Source organism: Phialemonium atrogriseum, assembly GCF_030411735.1.
Source record: "Phialemonium atrogriseum strain 8032-3 unplaced genomic scaffold QBC33scaffold_12, whole genome shotgun sequence".
Classification (NCBI taxonomy): Eukaryota; Fungi; Ascomycota; class Sordariomycetes; order Cephalothecales; family Cephalothecaceae; genus Phialemonium; species Phialemonium atrogriseum.
This window is the reverse complement of record NW_026848149.1, coordinates 31,125-47,547: the sequence shown is the minus strand read 5'-3', so window position 1 is coordinate 47,547 and position 16,423 is coordinate 31,125. Positions and strand designations below refer to the sequence as shown.

General features: G+C 54.8%; 5 protein-coding genes across 5 annotated transcripts; 4 read left to right on the top strand and 1 right to left on the bottom strand.

Annotated features, from left to right (window-relative positions):
- The first annotated feature begins 2,204 nt into the window (after positions 1–2,204).
- QBC33DRAFT_62832 (ferric reductase NAD binding domain-containing protein) lies at positions 2,205–4,306 on the top strand. The gene is made up of 3 exons (XM_060432941.1): positions 2,205–2,534; positions 2,593–4,107; positions 4,171–4,306. The coding sequence occupies exons 1-3, from the start codon at positions 2,347–2,349 to the stop codon at positions 4,202–4,204; spliced, it is 1,737 nt and encodes a 578-aa protein (XP_060283491.1). The 5' UTR covers positions 2,205–2,346; the 3' UTR covers positions 4,205–4,306.
- A 1,923-nt stretch (positions 4,307–6,229) lies between these two features.
- Positions 6,230–7,996, top strand: QBC33DRAFT_537857 (PIN domain-like protein). The gene is made up of 4 exons (XM_060427827.1): positions 6,230–6,444; positions 6,507–6,511; positions 6,572–7,133; positions 7,196–7,996. The coding sequence occupies exons 1-4, from the start codon at positions 6,346–6,348 to the stop codon at positions 7,715–7,717; spliced, it is 1,188 nt and encodes a 395-aa protein (XP_060283490.1). The 5' UTR covers positions 6,230–6,345; the 3' UTR covers positions 7,718–7,996.
- A 465-nt stretch (positions 7,997–8,461) lies between these two features.
- QBC33DRAFT_62864 (acyl-CoA dehydrogenase/oxidase) lies at positions 8,462–10,765 on the top strand. The gene is made up of 3 exons (XM_060432943.1): positions 8,462–8,960; positions 9,049–9,341; positions 9,423–10,765. The coding sequence occupies exons 1-3, from the start codon at positions 8,846–8,848 to the stop codon at positions 10,656–10,658; spliced, it is 1,644 nt and encodes a 547-aa protein (XP_060283489.1). The 5' UTR covers positions 8,462–8,845; the 3' UTR covers positions 10,659–10,765.
- Positions 10,766–11,495: 730 nt separating this feature from the next.
- QBC33DRAFT_586352 (uncharacterized protein) lies at positions 11,496–14,613 on the top strand. Its single transcript, XM_060431471.1, has 6 exons — positions 11,496–12,532; positions 12,655–12,692; positions 12,759–12,882; positions 12,940–13,410; positions 13,468–13,923; positions 13,998–14,613. Exons 1-6 carry the CDS (start codon positions 11,900–11,902, stop codon positions 14,379–14,381), a joined length of 2,106 nt encoding a protein of 701 aa, XP_060283488.1. The 5' UTR covers positions 11,496–11,899; the 3' UTR covers positions 14,382–14,613.
- On the bottom strand, positions 14,519–16,167 carry QBC33DRAFT_537846 (ASF1 like histone chaperone-domain-containing protein). Its single transcript, XM_060427826.1, has 3 exons — positions 15,782–16,167; positions 15,359–15,707; positions 14,519–15,254 (listed from the first exon to the last, which is right to left on the bottom strand). The coding sequence occupies exons 1-3, from the start codon at positions 15,888–15,890 to the stop codon at positions 14,840–14,842; spliced, it is 873 nt and encodes a 290-aa protein (XP_060283487.1). The 5' UTR covers positions 15,891–16,167; the 3' UTR covers positions 14,519–14,839.
- Positions 16,168–16,423: the final 256 nt, after the last annotated feature.

Below are 16,423 nucleotides of genomic sequence, written 5' to 3'. Positions count from 1 at the left end.
CCTCAAAGGAGTACCTATCTCATACGCAAAGTTATTGGGCAACGAACGGGACTCAATTCTTCAACAAGCCCACAGAAGGCCAGGATGGCGTAAACCCGCCGAGGCTCAGCGAGGACGATGTCTCCGGGGCACAATAGGGGGTAAAGGAGGGGCATAGCTTCTAACGTCGCACGACACGGAAGCTTGCATTTCGTCTCGTTGCCGATGAGGCTCCAAAACCTACACATGTACGTTAGGTACCTGGTACTGGTGCAGCATTGTAGATGAAGGAGTCGTTTCTTCAACATGGGTCCCGTAAATGTGATAGGAAACCTTTGACTTGTTTCTGCCAGGTTCTCTATATTTGGACCCTGCGGCTTCCAGATGAAGGGTGATAGCACATGGTTGTTTGGGTGGTAAGATCGCTCCAGGGGATGCAGGTGGGCGAGGGCGATCCTTCCAGTGTATGTAGTCAGCGTGCAGATTGCCCGCCCACGGCGCCACTGGGCGGCACTGGCAGTCGGGCACGGACTGGGAGATGGTGACTGGTGAGAGAGAGTCCAGGCTTCAGGCACTAGAAAAGAGTTGCTACTTATTTGGACAAACGGGGACACTGATCACGGTATTGGTGTGAATCGCGATAAAACGGGACTCCTGTAGGAGGGGAGGCAATCCGTATGGGGACATCCGTTCGTACGGATAGAGGTAAGTTAGGTGCAGTACATGTATGGACATAGGTACTGTACCCTGCCCAGGCAAGCTGAACGGGCCTTGGGGAAGAAGGGAAAACCGAAAGGAGGGCAAAAAGGATAGGATATGGTAGAATTTGCCCAAAGACACATCCAGCAAATGCCCAAAAAGGGTCGTTGACTTGAGAGAGGGAAAGGGGAAAACTGAAGTGCGCGTGCCTGCAATGCCTCAGCCAATCTCCGCTCTTGTATCAGAATGCCCCCTGACGAAACAGGCTGCGACACGGGCTTAAGCGACTGGGTGGGACCAGGACGAGACAGGCCTACTGGGAACCCTGCAAGCTGGCCTTGTCCAATGGTTGTTCGGCTCTCACACCAAACCCCTGCACAACTCTCGGACGTCAAGTGTAACACACAGATGGTGAAGAAGAAGCCTTGACCAGCCGCCTTGGACTTGTGAAGCAGATGAGGCCAGGAGAAGGTCGCCAATATTCGAAAGTGGTTCGATTACCCACTCTCGATCACCCTGTCTGCCGGGGTGATCACCCCTTAGCGTCGTTATCACAACCACCAAAGGTAGGTTTGCATCGTGGACGCGTGGGAAAAACGGCATCGTCAACGAGCTGGTCAAACAGGTGGGCTTCTGTTCCGAGGTTTCTGAGGATGCTGGCCATCTGGGCATCGAGCGTCGGCAGACGGCACCGTCGCCGTGATTTGATGTGAGTCTCTCTGGCCAAGCCAGTACAGGATGCCGGTGCTACCCTTTGCTATATTGGGTACGATACGGGTGCTGGCCCTACTTTTGTTTGCGGAGTCCCAGGTGAGCGACTGCCTTCTACACGTGTATGGCAGCAACAAGAACGCAGTGGATTTCTATTCCGTAGTCGTAAACCACAGTAACATTCCAGGGAACCGTAACAACTGTTGCGGTTGCCAGCTAGCATCGTGGGACACGTCCTGATTAGTCGATTCTTGGGCCTTCTTTCGTTTCAACAACGTGCCCAGGACCCACCGGCCAAGTTCCAGTATTGGTACCCTTCGTACGAGGGCATCCTCCTCCTTCTTCTTCGCGCCTCTCCCATCCATTCTGCCGTCCCAGCAGTTCACCCATCCCCCACCCCTGCTCCCCAGTGCAGGCATTTGTGTGCAGGTATGATTGATCTACAAGAAATCGCCTTGCATTGTCTGGCCCGCCAGCCTCTTGGCATCGCTCATAACCACCCGCCCTCCCGCTCCTCCTGCCCGGCCTCTTCCCACCCACCTTTCCTACTTCTCCCAGGTGTCCTCCGAGTTGTGTGTGTGAAGAGCTGCGCGATTGCTGACCAACTTGCCTCGTCGCCGTGGCATCTGCAGGCTCTCTTTCCATTCTCTCTCTTTTTCTTACCCTTTGCATCAAGCCTGGCGTTTCTTCACTATCGGCTTCAATACGTCCCCTTCATTTCGATGCATCCCTCCGCCCGGTTCAGCAGGCTCTGAATACGACTTTTCTTTTCGGCTTATCGACTCGTGATTGAGAAGGTTGGGAGGGAAAGGAGACCCGTTGCATTCAAGAGGAGGCCTAAAGAGAACGGCACGACAAGAACAGGAGAATTGACTTGGGTTGGCAGGCGGCCATTAGAGGCGCCCCCGTGTGGACAAATCGCCTGGAACATCGCCACTGCCTCAACCGGCCACCGCGATGGCGAGCTACGGCGGTTACAGCAATAGGAGTAGCCTTGGGTCTCCGAAACAGCAGTCTGAGAGGTCAAGATGGACGCCTCTCACGAGGATGCTGCTGTCGGGCGAGATGACCCAAGAGCGACAGAAGGACCTGAGTTCTCGAGAGAAGTTCGATCGGTGGATGATCAATGAGGGCTACCGGAGGATGTAGGTCGCCCGTGCTCCCTGCTGTTCGCCCTTGTTATAGATCGCTGACGAGAAGCAGATTCGTCACCGTGTTCGTGCTGCTGCACGCCGCTGTCTTCGCCTTCGCCTTCGTCAACTTCGCTGTCAAGGAAAATCTACAAATAGCTCGGGACACGTTTGGTGTGACTTACAGCATTGCTAGGGCAGCAGCACTCGTGCTCCACGTTGACGTAGCCCTGGTCCTCTTCCCGGTCTGCCGGACACTTATCTCGCTCGCCAGACAGACGCCGCTCAATGGCATCATCCAGTTCGACAAGAACATCACCTTCCACATCACCACAGCGTGGTCCATTGTCTTCTGGTCCTGGGTGCACACCATTGCCCACTGGAACAACTTCGCCCAGATCGCAGCCAAGAACAACCTCGGCTTCTACGGCTTCCTCCTCGCCAACCTTGTGTCAGGCCCGGGCTGGACGGGTTACGTGATGCTGATTGCGCTGATGGGGATGGTTTTCACGTCGGTTGAAAAGCCCCGAAGGGCGAACTACGAGCGTTTCTGGTACACGCACCACATGTTCATCATCTTCTTTTTCTTCTGGTCCCTGCACGGAGCATTCTGCATGATCCAGCCCGACTTTGCCCCCTTCTGCGTCTCGGTCGGCACCCAGGCTATCGGGGTCTTTTGGCAGTACTGGATGTACTCGGGCTTTGCCTACCTCGCCGAGCGTGTCGCCCGCGAGATCCGCGGCAGGCACAAGACGTACATATCGAAAGTCATCCAGCACCCCAGCAATGTGTGTGAGATTCAGATCAAGAAGGAGAACACCAAGACAAGAGCCGGCCAGTACATCTTCTTCTGCTGCCCGGCCGTCTCTCTTTGGCAGTATCACCCCTTCACCCTGACCAGCGCCCCCGAGGAAGATTACATCTCCATCCACATGCGCGTGGTTGGCGACTTCACGAGGGCAGTCGCGACGGCCATGGGCTGCGAGTTCGAGAAGAGGGGTGAGGCGTCCAAGGTCGTGGGCGTCGATCAGGCCAACGGTGATGTCGACCCGGCTCTCCGGAGGGTGCTGCCTAGGGTCTACGTCGATGGACCGTTCGGTTCCGCGTCCGAAGATGTCTTCAAATACGAAATCTCCATCCTCTGCGGCGCCGGTATCGGTGTCACGCCCTTCGCGTCAATCCTCAAGTCCATCTGGTACCGGATGAACTATCCACAGCAGAAGACGCGGCTAAGCAAGGTCTACTTCTTCTGGATTTGCCGAGACTTTGGCTCTTTCGAGTGGTTCCGCTCCCTCCTTCTCGCCATTGAGGCACAGGATGTCGACAATCGCATCGAGATCCACACATACCTGACGGCCAAGATCAAGGCCGACGACGCGACGAACATCATGATCAACGACGCCAACGCCGACAAGGATACCATCACGGGCCTGCGATCCCCGACCAACTTTGGCCGTCCGAACTGGGATATGATCTTCCGTGGCATCAGGAAACTACACACCCCGGCCGAGGCGGGTGTGTTCTTCTGTGGGCCGAAAGGTCTTGGAAGCTCGTTGCATATTTTCTGCAACAAGTATAGTGAACCTGGGTAAGTCATATATCCATCCTCCGCGATCCTCCTCACCACCCGCATGCTAACAATTCGCTACAGCTTCAGTTTCGTCTGGGGCAAGGAGAATTTCTAGACCTGGATATCGCCCGCCTCTTGCTTTCTACTTTGCCTTCTTCCCCTCGCTGGGAAGACGAGGAACGAGATCTACTTGGATTTTCGATCGAGTTTTCCCATCGGCGCGCCGGACGCAAAAACCCGTGTCTTGTGTGTTTGTGTTTGTGCGTGTGTGTGTGTGTGTGTGTGTGCGCGCGCGCGCGCGCGCGATCTCTCGACCATTCTACCCACGTTTGAGGCATATTGTGGGTATAAGCCGAACGTCCAAGGTGGCCCACGAAACAGCGCGACAAGTACGCGGACCCGGTTGGGTAGGGGAAACGGTTGCAAGGTTGGGTCTGTTAGGAGGGGGGCGAGGCTTCCTGGATTCTTTTGACATGTCTATCCTCGAGCAGAAACCGTCGTGTCCCCGGTAGACGTCGCACACACTCCTATCACCCTCTCCCACCACACGTACGTGGAGGGTGAGATAATTGCTATGGTAGCTCAAATTTGGATCATCCGGGGGAAGCAGAAAACACACACACACACACACAAGACTCTTGTTACATATCATATCATACTCATACATGTATCTAGCGAACATAGCATTACTATCTAGACTTCGATACTGTTGACGCAGCACGCACTCTGTTCCCACCTTCACCAGTCGCCAGGACCAGGATCCGTCACTGTACGTAGTAATGCCGATGCAGCCCTGCAAGTCCGTACCCAGTGGATGTACCCGAGCCCGCAACGTGGATCGACGGGGCGCGCCGGGGTTCCAAACGCGAGAGGTAAGGGAAAGGATCCACACTGCGGTTTACCAGTCGAAACGAGCGTCGAATGCCCCAGAAATCGTACCATTTTCACGTAATTGTTGCCGATGGCGCGACGAAACAACCGGAGAATGGTATGCATCATGCTTCGAACTTCGAGAAGCAACCCTGTGGGCCGGGTGGTTGGACCAGGTCGATTTAAACACCCCCCGGCTTTTACCATGTTTACTCGTTTCCCATTTTATTCTCCTCTCCCCTCCTGTTGGCTGAGCTGGACCTTGCGCATCGGCTCCCCTTCGTTGATTATCGTTGTCTGAGGCCTGCCTTCTAGTTTTCCTTCTTCAGCTCGTTTTTGAAACCGCGAAACAGCGGCCAAGAACCTTGGCCCCCCTCAACTGCTCACCAAGTACCTATCAGAGCTTCTTTTTATAAACCGCATTTTCGTCCAATCTGGCGAGTTGCGGGGTGACAAAGATCTCTTGGCGTCCGCTTGGTTGATCTACGACCCCTGATTCAGAAGTGTGCAAAGCGATGAATGCCGAGTTGCGCAGGCCCTTCCGTATTAGGTAGAGTTGATCCCCAGCTTGACGTGCTATGTAGAAGAAGACGTTGACTATATATCCAACATCAAAGCCTCTACAAATCCTTTGTTTTGCGACCAAGTGATCCGTTATCCCTTGCTTCAGAGAGCCCAGACAAGTTCGTCTCTCAAGTTGTTCCTTATCAAACACCTCGTCTTGATTAGATCGCCGCCAGGGCATGGTTTCGGCGCTCAGAGTTCGAATATTTTCGACGGCTGGAACTGGCAAACATAGGTGTCGGTAGCCGGGGCAGAACCGTAACGAAAAGAAGTTGTCTTACCCCTGTCGTGGCAGCCAGTCGCGGCCTCGTCAGGTCAAGAGGACAGCAAGCACCTAGAAATCATAGAAATTTCATTATGCCTTTTGAGGGAGAGTAATCACAGACAGGCTGCCCTTCGTTTTGCCCAGACTCTATGTCCATGTCAGGCCTCGCAACGGCCTTCCCGCTGAAAACGACGCACGGGTATACAAAATATTACGTCCCTGAGCCTTCTGGCAACCATTTTGACAGTCGCTCCTTCCCGTGTAGAAGTCGTGACCCAAAATACCTAGAGGAAATAGGGCAAAGGCTTTATGCTTCCGTAGTTAGAGTACCTAATTCAGAAGGAACGGATCAGACCTAAGTCGCGTAAAGTGCCCCACTCCAGAGCGCCCAAAACGCGTCTATCAGCGCGTCAGAGCTTCCAGAGCTTTCGCCTCTTGACATCACGACCTTTGCCTACCTTCTCAATCACCAGATTCCACGGCACCCGCTCCGATAAACTCTTGCACGGGGGGTACACGAAGACACTTACACAAGTAATTATTTACAAGCTGGCATAATGGGAATCAAGCAGCTTTTCCAGATTGTCAAGGAGGAGGCTCCTGACGCCATCAAGGAAGGCGAGATCAAGAATCAGTTTGGTCGCAAAGTCGCGATTGTAGGTTTCTGTCTCTAGAACAATTTTGCGCAATGCTAATACTTAATTTTTGTTTTCTCCAGGATGCGTAGGCACCCCTCCAGTGACTATTTTGTTTCGTTCCTCGTCTAACAAGTCCTCACTTCAGGTCCATGAGCATCTACAGCTTCCTCATTGCAGTTAGATCCGACGGCCAACAGCTCACGAACGAGAGTGGCGAAACTACATCACATCTCATGGGAATGTTCTATCGTACATTGCGCATCGTCGAAAATGGCATCAAGCCTGTCTATGTCTTCGACGGCGCCCCGCCAAAGCTCAAATCCGGCGAGCTTGCCAAACGGTTTCAGCGAAAGCAGGAGGCAACCGAGGGTCTAGAGGAAGCAAAGGAGACGGGCACAGCCGAGGATGTGGAGAAGTTCTCACGACGGACTGTTAGAGTCACAAGGGAACACAACGCCGAGTGCCAGCGACTGCTTAAGTTGATGGGCGTCCCATACATCATTGCCCCCACCGAGGCCGAGGCGCAGTGTGCAGTGCTCGCGAGAGCCGGCAAGGTCTATGCTGCTGCGAGCGAGGATATGGATACCCTCTGCTTCGATACCCCCATCCTCCTCCGCCATCTCACGTTCAGTGAGCAGAGGAAGGAACCGATCCAGGAGATCCACCTGGAGAGAGTCCTCGAGGGCCTGAACATGGAACGGAAACAGGTACGATCCCACAACTACATTTATCCTCAGATTATCGCACTTGCTTACCTATCTATGTTCAGTTTGTCGACCTTTGCATTTTGCTCGGCTGTGACTACCTCGACCCGATCCCCAAGGTTGGCCCGCACACGGCCTTGAAGCTGATTCGCGAGCACGGCACGCTTGAGGAGGTAGTCGAATTCATGAAGAAAGATGCCAAGGGACGCTACGTGATCCCTGATGACTGGCCTTTCGAGGATGCACGAGATCTATTCTTCTCGCCCGACGTCCGCTCGGCAGACGATCCCGAGTGTGACTTCAAGTGGGATAAACCAGATATCGAGGGCCTAGTGCAATTTCTCGTGAAGGACAAGGGCTTCTCCGAAGATCGAGTTCGAGCCGGCGGCGCCCGTCTGGAGAAGAACCTCAAGAGCTCCCAACAGTCTCGACTCGAGGGGTTCTTCAAAATCGTCCCCAAGACCGAAGAAGAACGAAAGGCGCATAAGCGGAAGCTCGAGGAGCAGAACGAGGCCAAGAAGAAGAAGCTCAAGGAAGAGAAGAAGGAGAAGGCTAAGCTCAAGGCGAAACCTCGTGGTGCCGCTTGAGATGCTACATTTCTCTTTTTCTTTCTCTGTTCTTCTTTTTGCTCTTACTGGCACATTCAGGGGTGGGGATCATTGCTTATCAGGGGCAGGAGTTCTGATGATAGCCGTGCCTCTGGACTATCGCCTATCTGGGTTCACGCATGGCGTTGCTGGAGTCTGAGGCACTGGAAGGGCGTGACTAAAAGATGCAAGCTTGGAAATGGGTATTTGGCTACCTAGGTAATCACCCTCACCTGCCAAACTTAGCTAGGCATTGTGATATTGTAAAATCTTATGCGAATTTTGCCTATATTCGCAATTTGCGAACCTACCTAGGGACCCATCTCTCGCTGCGTTGTCGCATGCCACCAGATCAGTGATCGTGAGGCCGTTATTTGAGTCTGGGACGCCGAGATGTAAAGTTACCTCGGCATGTTCTTCAGTTACCAATGCACCCCACAGTATTGGTCCGCCGATTCCGGGCACTCCCCTTTATTAGGTGGTCCCTGCAGTGACATCAGCATGGCGACTCAGGATTGAATCACATGTCCGGGCGCAGTAAAAAGTAACCCACCTTGGCCATCCAATTATATGCTCTCCGATACAGACTGCGAGGCAAATGAGAGTAGAAGTCTACCTAATAAGTGAAGGTTCTTCAAGTGGAGGGTTGGAATAGGGTCCTTCCTAAATACCTATCTGTCTATAGAAAGCAAGCACGTCTGCACCATCTCTCTGAGTGTTATTAGTCGTCTCGCCAACTCAACATTTCCAAGCGTCCTTTAAAGTGCACTAGACCGCAGTTCTCGTGGCTCCTCGGCCCCTCGAAATCTTGGGAAAGTTAGTGTGGGGTAATTAAGCCCCACGGAGTCAAGCTGAAGCACATGCCTTGAGTTGCGCCCACTATGTCATTCGCTGCATTGCAACTCTAACACTGGTCCTCTCCCGTCTAGCATGTGATTGTCATCCTTAGCCGACCTTGGCCGGTCCTGTTTTAAGAGCAGCATCCAGCAGGAATGTTATTCAAAGGAATGCAGTATCTCTCAGTCTATTCTATTCCTTCTCTTCTCCGCCCATAGAGACATCATTCCCGTTGCACTTGTCCCCTTTCCTCCCACTTCCTCGACTCCCTAGTAAAACCACACCAACAAGATGTCAAAGACTTTCAGTCAGAGCGATGTGTCGTCGCATAACAAACCCGATTCGTTGTGGATTGTTGTCGATGGCGACGTTTACGACCTAACCAAATTCCAGGAGGACCATCCAGGTACGTAAGACCAACGCAAGCCCAGGCTGGGCCACCATGGCATATTTCAGACAATGAGTAGTCCGCTGATCGCATCCGACACCCACAGGCGGCAAGAAGATCCTCCAGAGGGTTGCCGGCAAGGATGCCTCCAAGCAGTTCTGGAAATACCACAGCGAGGGCGTCCTCAAGAAATACAAGCCGCAGCTGCAGGTTGGCTCTCTAGACACCAAGCCCAAGGCCAAGCCGGCAGCAGAGCCAGCACCCGTTGCGGTGCCGAAAAAGGAAACGCCACGAAAGAAGGCCGCGCCCGCCGCAGTCACCCAGCCAGCCGAAGAGTCAGAGGCCCTGGAGCCATTTGGCCAGCAGATTCCCTTCGGTGACCCGAGCTGGTACCAGAGCGTAAGTGCCCAAGAATCCGTTTCTAGGAGGAAGTATAAGGCAGTTCGCTAACTCTCTGGCTCTCTCTCTCTCTTTTTACAGTACCACTCGCCATATTTCAACGATACACACGCGGCCCTGCGCGCCGAGATCAGAGAGTGGATTGACACGGAGATCGAACCCAACGTCACAGAATGGGACGAGAAGAAGGAGGTCCCCGCCGAGGTCTACAAGGAGATGGGTCGGCGAGGCTATCTGGCGGGCCTGTTGGGCACACACTACCAGAAGGATCACAGCAACAACGTGATCAAGTCGGTGCCGCCCGAGAAGTGGGATCTCTTCCACGAGATGTTACTCACGGACGAGCTCTCGCGCACCGCCAGCGGTGGTTTCGTCTGGAACGTCATTGGCGGCTTCGGCATCGGCTGCCCGCCGCTGGTCAAGTTCGGCAAGAAGAGCCTTGTCGACCGCATCCTCCCGGGCATCCTGAACGGCGACAAGCGCGTCTGCCTGGCCATCACGGAGCCGGATGCCGGTAGCGACGTGGCGAACCTGACGTGCGAGGCGAAGCTGAGCGAGGACGGGAAGCACTACATCGTCAACGGCGAGAAGAAGTGGATCACCAACGGCATCTGGTGCGACTACTTCACGACAGCGGTGCGCACGGGCGGGCCGGGCATGAACGGGGTCAGCCTCCTGCTGATCGAGCGCGACTTTGGCGGCGTCTCGACGAGGCGGATGGACTGCCAGGGCGTCTGGTCCAGCGGCACGACATACATCACGTTCGAGGACGTCAAGGTGCCTGTCGAGAACCTGCTCGGGAAGGAGAACCAGGGGTTCAGGGTGATCATGACCAACTTCAACCACGAGCGCATCGGCATCATCATCCAGTGCCTGCGCTTCTCCCGGGTCTGCTACGAGGAGTCGGTCAAGTACGCCAACAAGCGCAAGACGTTTGGCAAGAAGCTGATCGAGCACCCCGTCATCCGGCTCAAGCTGGCCCATATGGCCCGCCAGATCGAGGCCTCGTACAACTGGCTCGAGAACATGATCTACCAGTGCCAGAAGATGGATGAGACAGAGGCCATGCTGCGCCTCGGCGGGCCCATCGCCAGCCTCAAGGCCCAGGCCACCGTGACGTTTGAGTTCTGCGCCCGCGAGGCGAGCCAGATCTTTGGCGGTCTGAGTTACTCGCGCGGCGGCCAGGGCGGCAAGGTTGAGAGGCTGTACCGGGATGTGAGGGCGTATGCCATCCCCGGTGGCAGCGAGGAGATCATGCTCGACCTGAGCATACGGCAGAGCATGAGGGTGGCCAAGATGCTGGGCATGAAATTGTAAGGGAGGCTAAAGGGGGGATTAAACAGTTGTATTTGTACCGCGATCGTATTTCCATATGTTTTTTTGTTATACCATTCGTGTAGGTAGTTGGTGTCATGGGAGTGGGGGGGACAGGGGAATTAGATCTAAATAAGATTGTTTCAATCTGCATCTGTACAGCATGTGCAGCACATATGCGTAGGTATGCGCAGCATACATGCGCCGGAAGCAGACCTACCTAGGCGGGGAGCCAACCACCCAAACACGTTTGTCTACTACAGCAGAAATGATGTCACATGAAAAGTAGTTGTCGCCATCGACAAACGAAGAAAAGGCAGTGGTTTGTGGAAGCCTCCCGAAACCGGCAATCAGAGTCACTCGCTTCGACCCCGGGCGTTGGGCTGAGCTAGGTGGGACCGAAGGAGCAAACGCATCATCATCCAGCTGCAGTCCTGTGACCATCCACCTCATCCATATGTACCCCTGCAAGCACAAAAACCATCGCCATGGGCGAGTTGGTCAAGGCTGCGAGCCGTCTATCGGAGCAGATAATGGCGATCTAAGGCGAATCCGCCAACCCCCCACTCATAACAGTCCGGCACTGATGCAGAACCCCGAGAAGCCTCGGTGTCGCTCTCGGTCATCATGAGGCGAACCATGGCATTGGACGAGAGAGAGCGAGCTCCCAGAGTGGAAGCTAGTGAGGCACTACCAAACGGCCACCGCGCCAGTGTTCTCATTGGGCAGCCGGTCAGCCTCATTGAGTCAACCGCAGCTGCCTAGATGGGGGTTGTGCAGCGGGATTAGCAATTATTAGTTGATCAGAATCCCCGGAGAGGGACAGCGATCACCGATATGAAGCGCCCCTCCAACTTCTTTAGTTGCGTGGGTTCGGGCACTGGGCATATGGTGTGCTTGATTCGCTCTCCGTTGTCGTCGAGCCTCACTGCCGTCGTTGCTATCTCCGTTTCCCCCGCGTGAGGCTGTGCTTCGGTCAGGAAACAGGCACGAGTGACAAATGCAACTCGGAAAAATAAACAGGCTCGATGGAAGCTCGATGGAAGCAAGGAAATAAATAAAGCTTTATTTCCTGCACTTGACCCTCCCAGTCCCGTCTTCTGCCCCCTATCTATTCTTCTCTCTCTCGGCTTCTTTGTCCGTGTGTTGGCCCGCTACTTCAGTTCCTCTTAAGTTCTCAACGCTCCAGGTATATTGCACGAGGCTGCCCTTCCCACCGCAAGTGCTCAGCCTCCAGGGCTACGATGGAGCGAATCCCGAGCAGCGACGGCGCTCCCTCGCCTCTTGCCAGACCAGTCACGTTCGGCACGGATTTGCCCCGAGCCATGACTCTGGCCAGCGACACGACGGCATCGACACTGTCTGGTGGTAACCCACGTGGCCGGAGGCTCACTGGTGAGCTCCCAGACCCAGCACGGTTGTTGGCTCATGCCAACGGACGAGGGGAGGGGCCACGTTCCGTCCTCGAGCAGGAATCCGATTCCGAGAACGACATCGAATTCCTACCCTTGACGTCGCCAGCGTCAGGCTACCTCCCCCGGCCGCACCCTGAATATGCAGCTCCGTGCGTCCAGGAGCTGTTGCCTCACGAGTTCTTCACCGAGCAGGATCTAGTTGGGCATCTCAGGCAATTAGATGAGTCCAAGGTAGCAACGGCCACGGCCCTCGATGATCTATGGGACCAGAGGAGCGAGCTAGACCCGACGAATGTGATCAATTCGCTGGAGAGTTACGAGGACGAGCCCAACCCCTACACCAACGCCACCTATGAGGTGTTCGAGGTCCTGAAGGATGGCACAGCGGTGAGACAACACGACAAGCGAGATGATTCTGATGATGACATCCTAGAAGCAGCAACAGTATGGGGGACTATAAAGGTAAGTAAGGGGTCAGTCAACCCTGGACGTGGGCCTCCAGCTTCCAACTAACCCCACCCCCGCTCCTTGAATATGAATACGGCGTGCTCATGCTCAGAGTTGGCTGACAAGAAGACTCTCAGGAGGTCAACCCTAGGAGAAATGCTGTTGGCAGGATGACGTAAGGAATCCCAGAACTCATCATCGCTTCCCCTTTGCACGGCCTAGTAGTCCTGACAGTTTGCAGGTTCCTCCAAGAACCATCGCCACTCATGCTAGGTGCGGCTCATATGACAATGGCCAAGCATTTCGACATGGATGAGCTATTCCAGCAACTTGTCGGCACGGACGGCAACAAGGGCAAGACAAAGGTGCATATATATTCCGCGCGGTTTCTTTCGAGGGTGGCCGTGGCTGACTGCTTCCAGGCATTCGTGAACCGAGCCTTTGAGAAGGACGAGCTGCACAGGCGGACCTTCTTCTTCGTTTTCAAATACTACACAGTAGTCGGGGAGGGCCTGAAACCGGCACCCTGGCAGCAATACGATAACCGGCCGTCGGACAACAGGTCCCCTGACCACATCGACCTTGCAGAGTGCAGCTCCATCCTCGGCCTCTCCCTTCAGGGGCCTCATATGAAGGTGGTCGAGGGCCGGAATCGCCGAACCAGACGGAACACCCGGAAAGGATATGTCTATGATCCCTTCGCTCCCTGGCACCTCCTCAGCATCCAGTGCTTCCCGGATGACGAGCACACCATGCGCGGGGAGGAGGACGACAGCAAGCGCTTCATCAACGGGCCCTACGCCTTCCTCGATGCTCTGGTTACAGAATATAGGGATGCAGTGAAGCGTTATACAGGGCTCAACGAGATGATCACCAAGCTGATCACGCCTCCTGTAGGTGCCCAGCCAGCCCCGGAGACAGCTGAATAAGCTAGGCTAACGCGTGTCTAGAGTGAGTTCATGTTTAACCGCAAGCTGCGCGATAAGCTTCTATTCGAGGATCAAGACTTCACCTACTCCCGCCGATATTTCTGGGCCTACAACACCCTCGGGGTCATCAATGAAGGCATCAAGTCGATGATCTCGGCCTATCTCGACACCTTCAACAACGATTTCTGGGCTGGCCGCCACCAGACCCTCTGGCCGCATCCGAGAGCCGACTCGGCCGAGGGGCGCAGTTACGAGTTCAGGATGTCTTCCCTCAGACAGGATCTCGAGAGGGCTGTGTTGGATCTGCACAACATGCACGCCAAGAACGGGAGGACCCGCGCGGAGATCAGATCGCTGCGGGAACAGCTCTTCAGCGGGAGCAGCGTCAAGGAGAGCAGGCGCGCAATAGAGCAGGGAGATAACATCAAGATACTGACGGGTGTCTCGATGGTCTTCCTGCCCCTCACCTTTGTCACCGTACGTCCAGTCTACCTACCCTTTCCCCCTCTTGCCTCGTCTTTCTCGTGGCCAGGCGACTAACCCTCGTGCAGTCTGTCTTCGGAATAACCGAGTTCACCATCTCAGCAAGTGACTGGCGCTTCCCCGTCACTATGGTGTGCGTGTGCGTGCCCTTCTTCATCATCATCTTTATACTACAGACGAGGGGCGGCATGCACGCCTTCAAGAAGTGCGGCAACTTCCTCGGACGGCACTTGAACCGCTACCTTCGCGCCGGGAGCACACGCCAGCACCAAGTCCAGCACCAGGGCGGGCAATATCACCCGTCCGCTGGGAAGAGGATGCTGAAGAGGACGCAATCCGGGATACCGAACGGACATGCAGCCACGACGGACCCGGAGAAGAATGCGAGGTCGCCGTGGCCATTCCTGGGCAAAAGGCGAAGAAGGGCTGGCGACCTAGAGGTTGGAAGATAATCGGCATTGAACGCGTATTTTGCTTTATCTCAGCTTGTTGGGCGTTTGTATCCGAGAGTTTTGCTGCGTCAAGCGAGCCAAGCGATTAACTGGAATTAGCACTGGATTCATGTGCGCCATCTAATATGGCTATTTTGCTCATCATACACGGAGGTTATGGCTGGTTGGTGTTGGCAAATGTCTAATCTAGGTCCCTACTCGGTATTCATAGAGAAGCGCCGAAGGCCACTTGAGATTATCGGTGTGCCTCACTTCCCCAACTCGAACGATATTTATTTGGCTTAGTAGTTCAATGGTATAAAAACGTGACTCGGTTCCCAAGGCAGGTAGGTATGTATCCATGCATCAGCTCCCTCCCGCCGCTGTGCGAAAGCAAATCTAGAAAGCAACCAAAGAAACAAGAACTGCAAGCCTCGCCATCACCAAATAACAAGCGCCAGCCGAATAACAAGGCCCAACTATAGGGCCGTGACTTCGGCAGGCTTCGCCGTAACAGCAGGTTTATCGGTGTCGAGTTCCATCTCATCACCCTCTGCAGCCTCACCCTCGCCCTCCTCCTCCTCCTCGATCTCCTCGTCGCTCTCGCCCTCAATGTCAACGCTACCGTCGTCCGACATCTCGTCCTCCTCCACGCCGTTCTCGGCCTCGGCCTCGACCTCGGCGTCTCCATCGCCGTTCTCCACGCCCTGCATCTCCGCGTCCTTGTCGCCGGCATCTTCGCCGTTAGGTCCCGATGGGCCGGCCTCGGTCTCTACCAGCTCCTCTTCCTCATCCTCGGCCAGCTCCTCGGCGCCGTACTCATCCTCATCGGCGACGAGGTCGGCCTCCGGTTGCTCGGGCGGGAACTCGGCCGGTGCAGATGCTTCCGAATCCCTGTTGAAAGACGGCGCAGGTCAGCAAAACACGGCGTCGTCTACGGGGTAGGTACAACAGGCAATTCAATGCGACTCAAGGGGGACCAGGTAGGCAAAACGTACCACTTGATCGCGAACCGAGTGACCCTTGGCTTCTCGGCCAGGACATTCCGGCGCATCCTCTCGATGATGGGTTTGGCTGGGGGGTCGGCATTCAGCTCGTCGCTGTCATACTCGTTGTTCACGTAATAGCCGACGCGGACAAACTCCCGGCCGTCGTAGGCGCACGTCAGAAGGATCACCGTCACTCCTAGGATCTCGGCATCGGGGATGCGCTTTGTGTCTGGGGCCTCGGCCTCGAAGACGAACTTGTTTACGCCTACCGGGATGGGCCCCACAAGCAGGCTGTCGAGCTCCTGGTCATGCTGGTCCGAGGTGGCGGAGCCGACATAGGTGAGTTTCCATTCGAGGTCTATGGGAGCAACAGGATGGCGAGTTAGAAATGGCGCGTTACATGAGTCGGGGGTGAAGGTGAGGGAAGCGCACCTTTTTGCAGAGTCTCTAGGCACTCGAACGTGATCTCGAACTCATACTTGTCGGTGAACTTTGCGGGGTTGTTGGTCACATTGACCCCGAGCAGCGAGACAACAGACATGTTGAGAAAGAAGAGATGCTGCGAGTCTGTAATGGAGGAAGGCTGTTTGCTTCCGAGGTTTCAAACCTGAGGTATGATGGGGGCTGTCTGGAGGTCTGATGAATTTGGTGTGAGGTTGACTTTAAGAGAGAGTGACCAGGTGAGGATATTGGTGAGGATAATGGGGGCAGGTGTTGGTGGTCCAAATGGACGCGCTTTCCCAAGACCCTGGAGAAAATCAAATGTTGACGCGTGAACAGGGGACGCGTTAAGTGATCACACAAGACCTCGGTGCCTTATACCGGATAGGCGAACGCGATTGGGATTTCCCAAAGTATCCCTCCTCCCTCCAGATGTCCCCACAATTTGCATAATTCACTAGCTGGTCAGAGCTTCTTTTATCAGTCAGAATGAAAATACCTGACATGCATACAACAAACACCTGGACAATAGGTATTACTCAATACCTTAGACAATAAGGGAGGGAGAAACGCATCCTACAACTCTGTGCTTAATAAAGACTTGTCGCCTTCTTCAAACTCTCGCTCACCTTT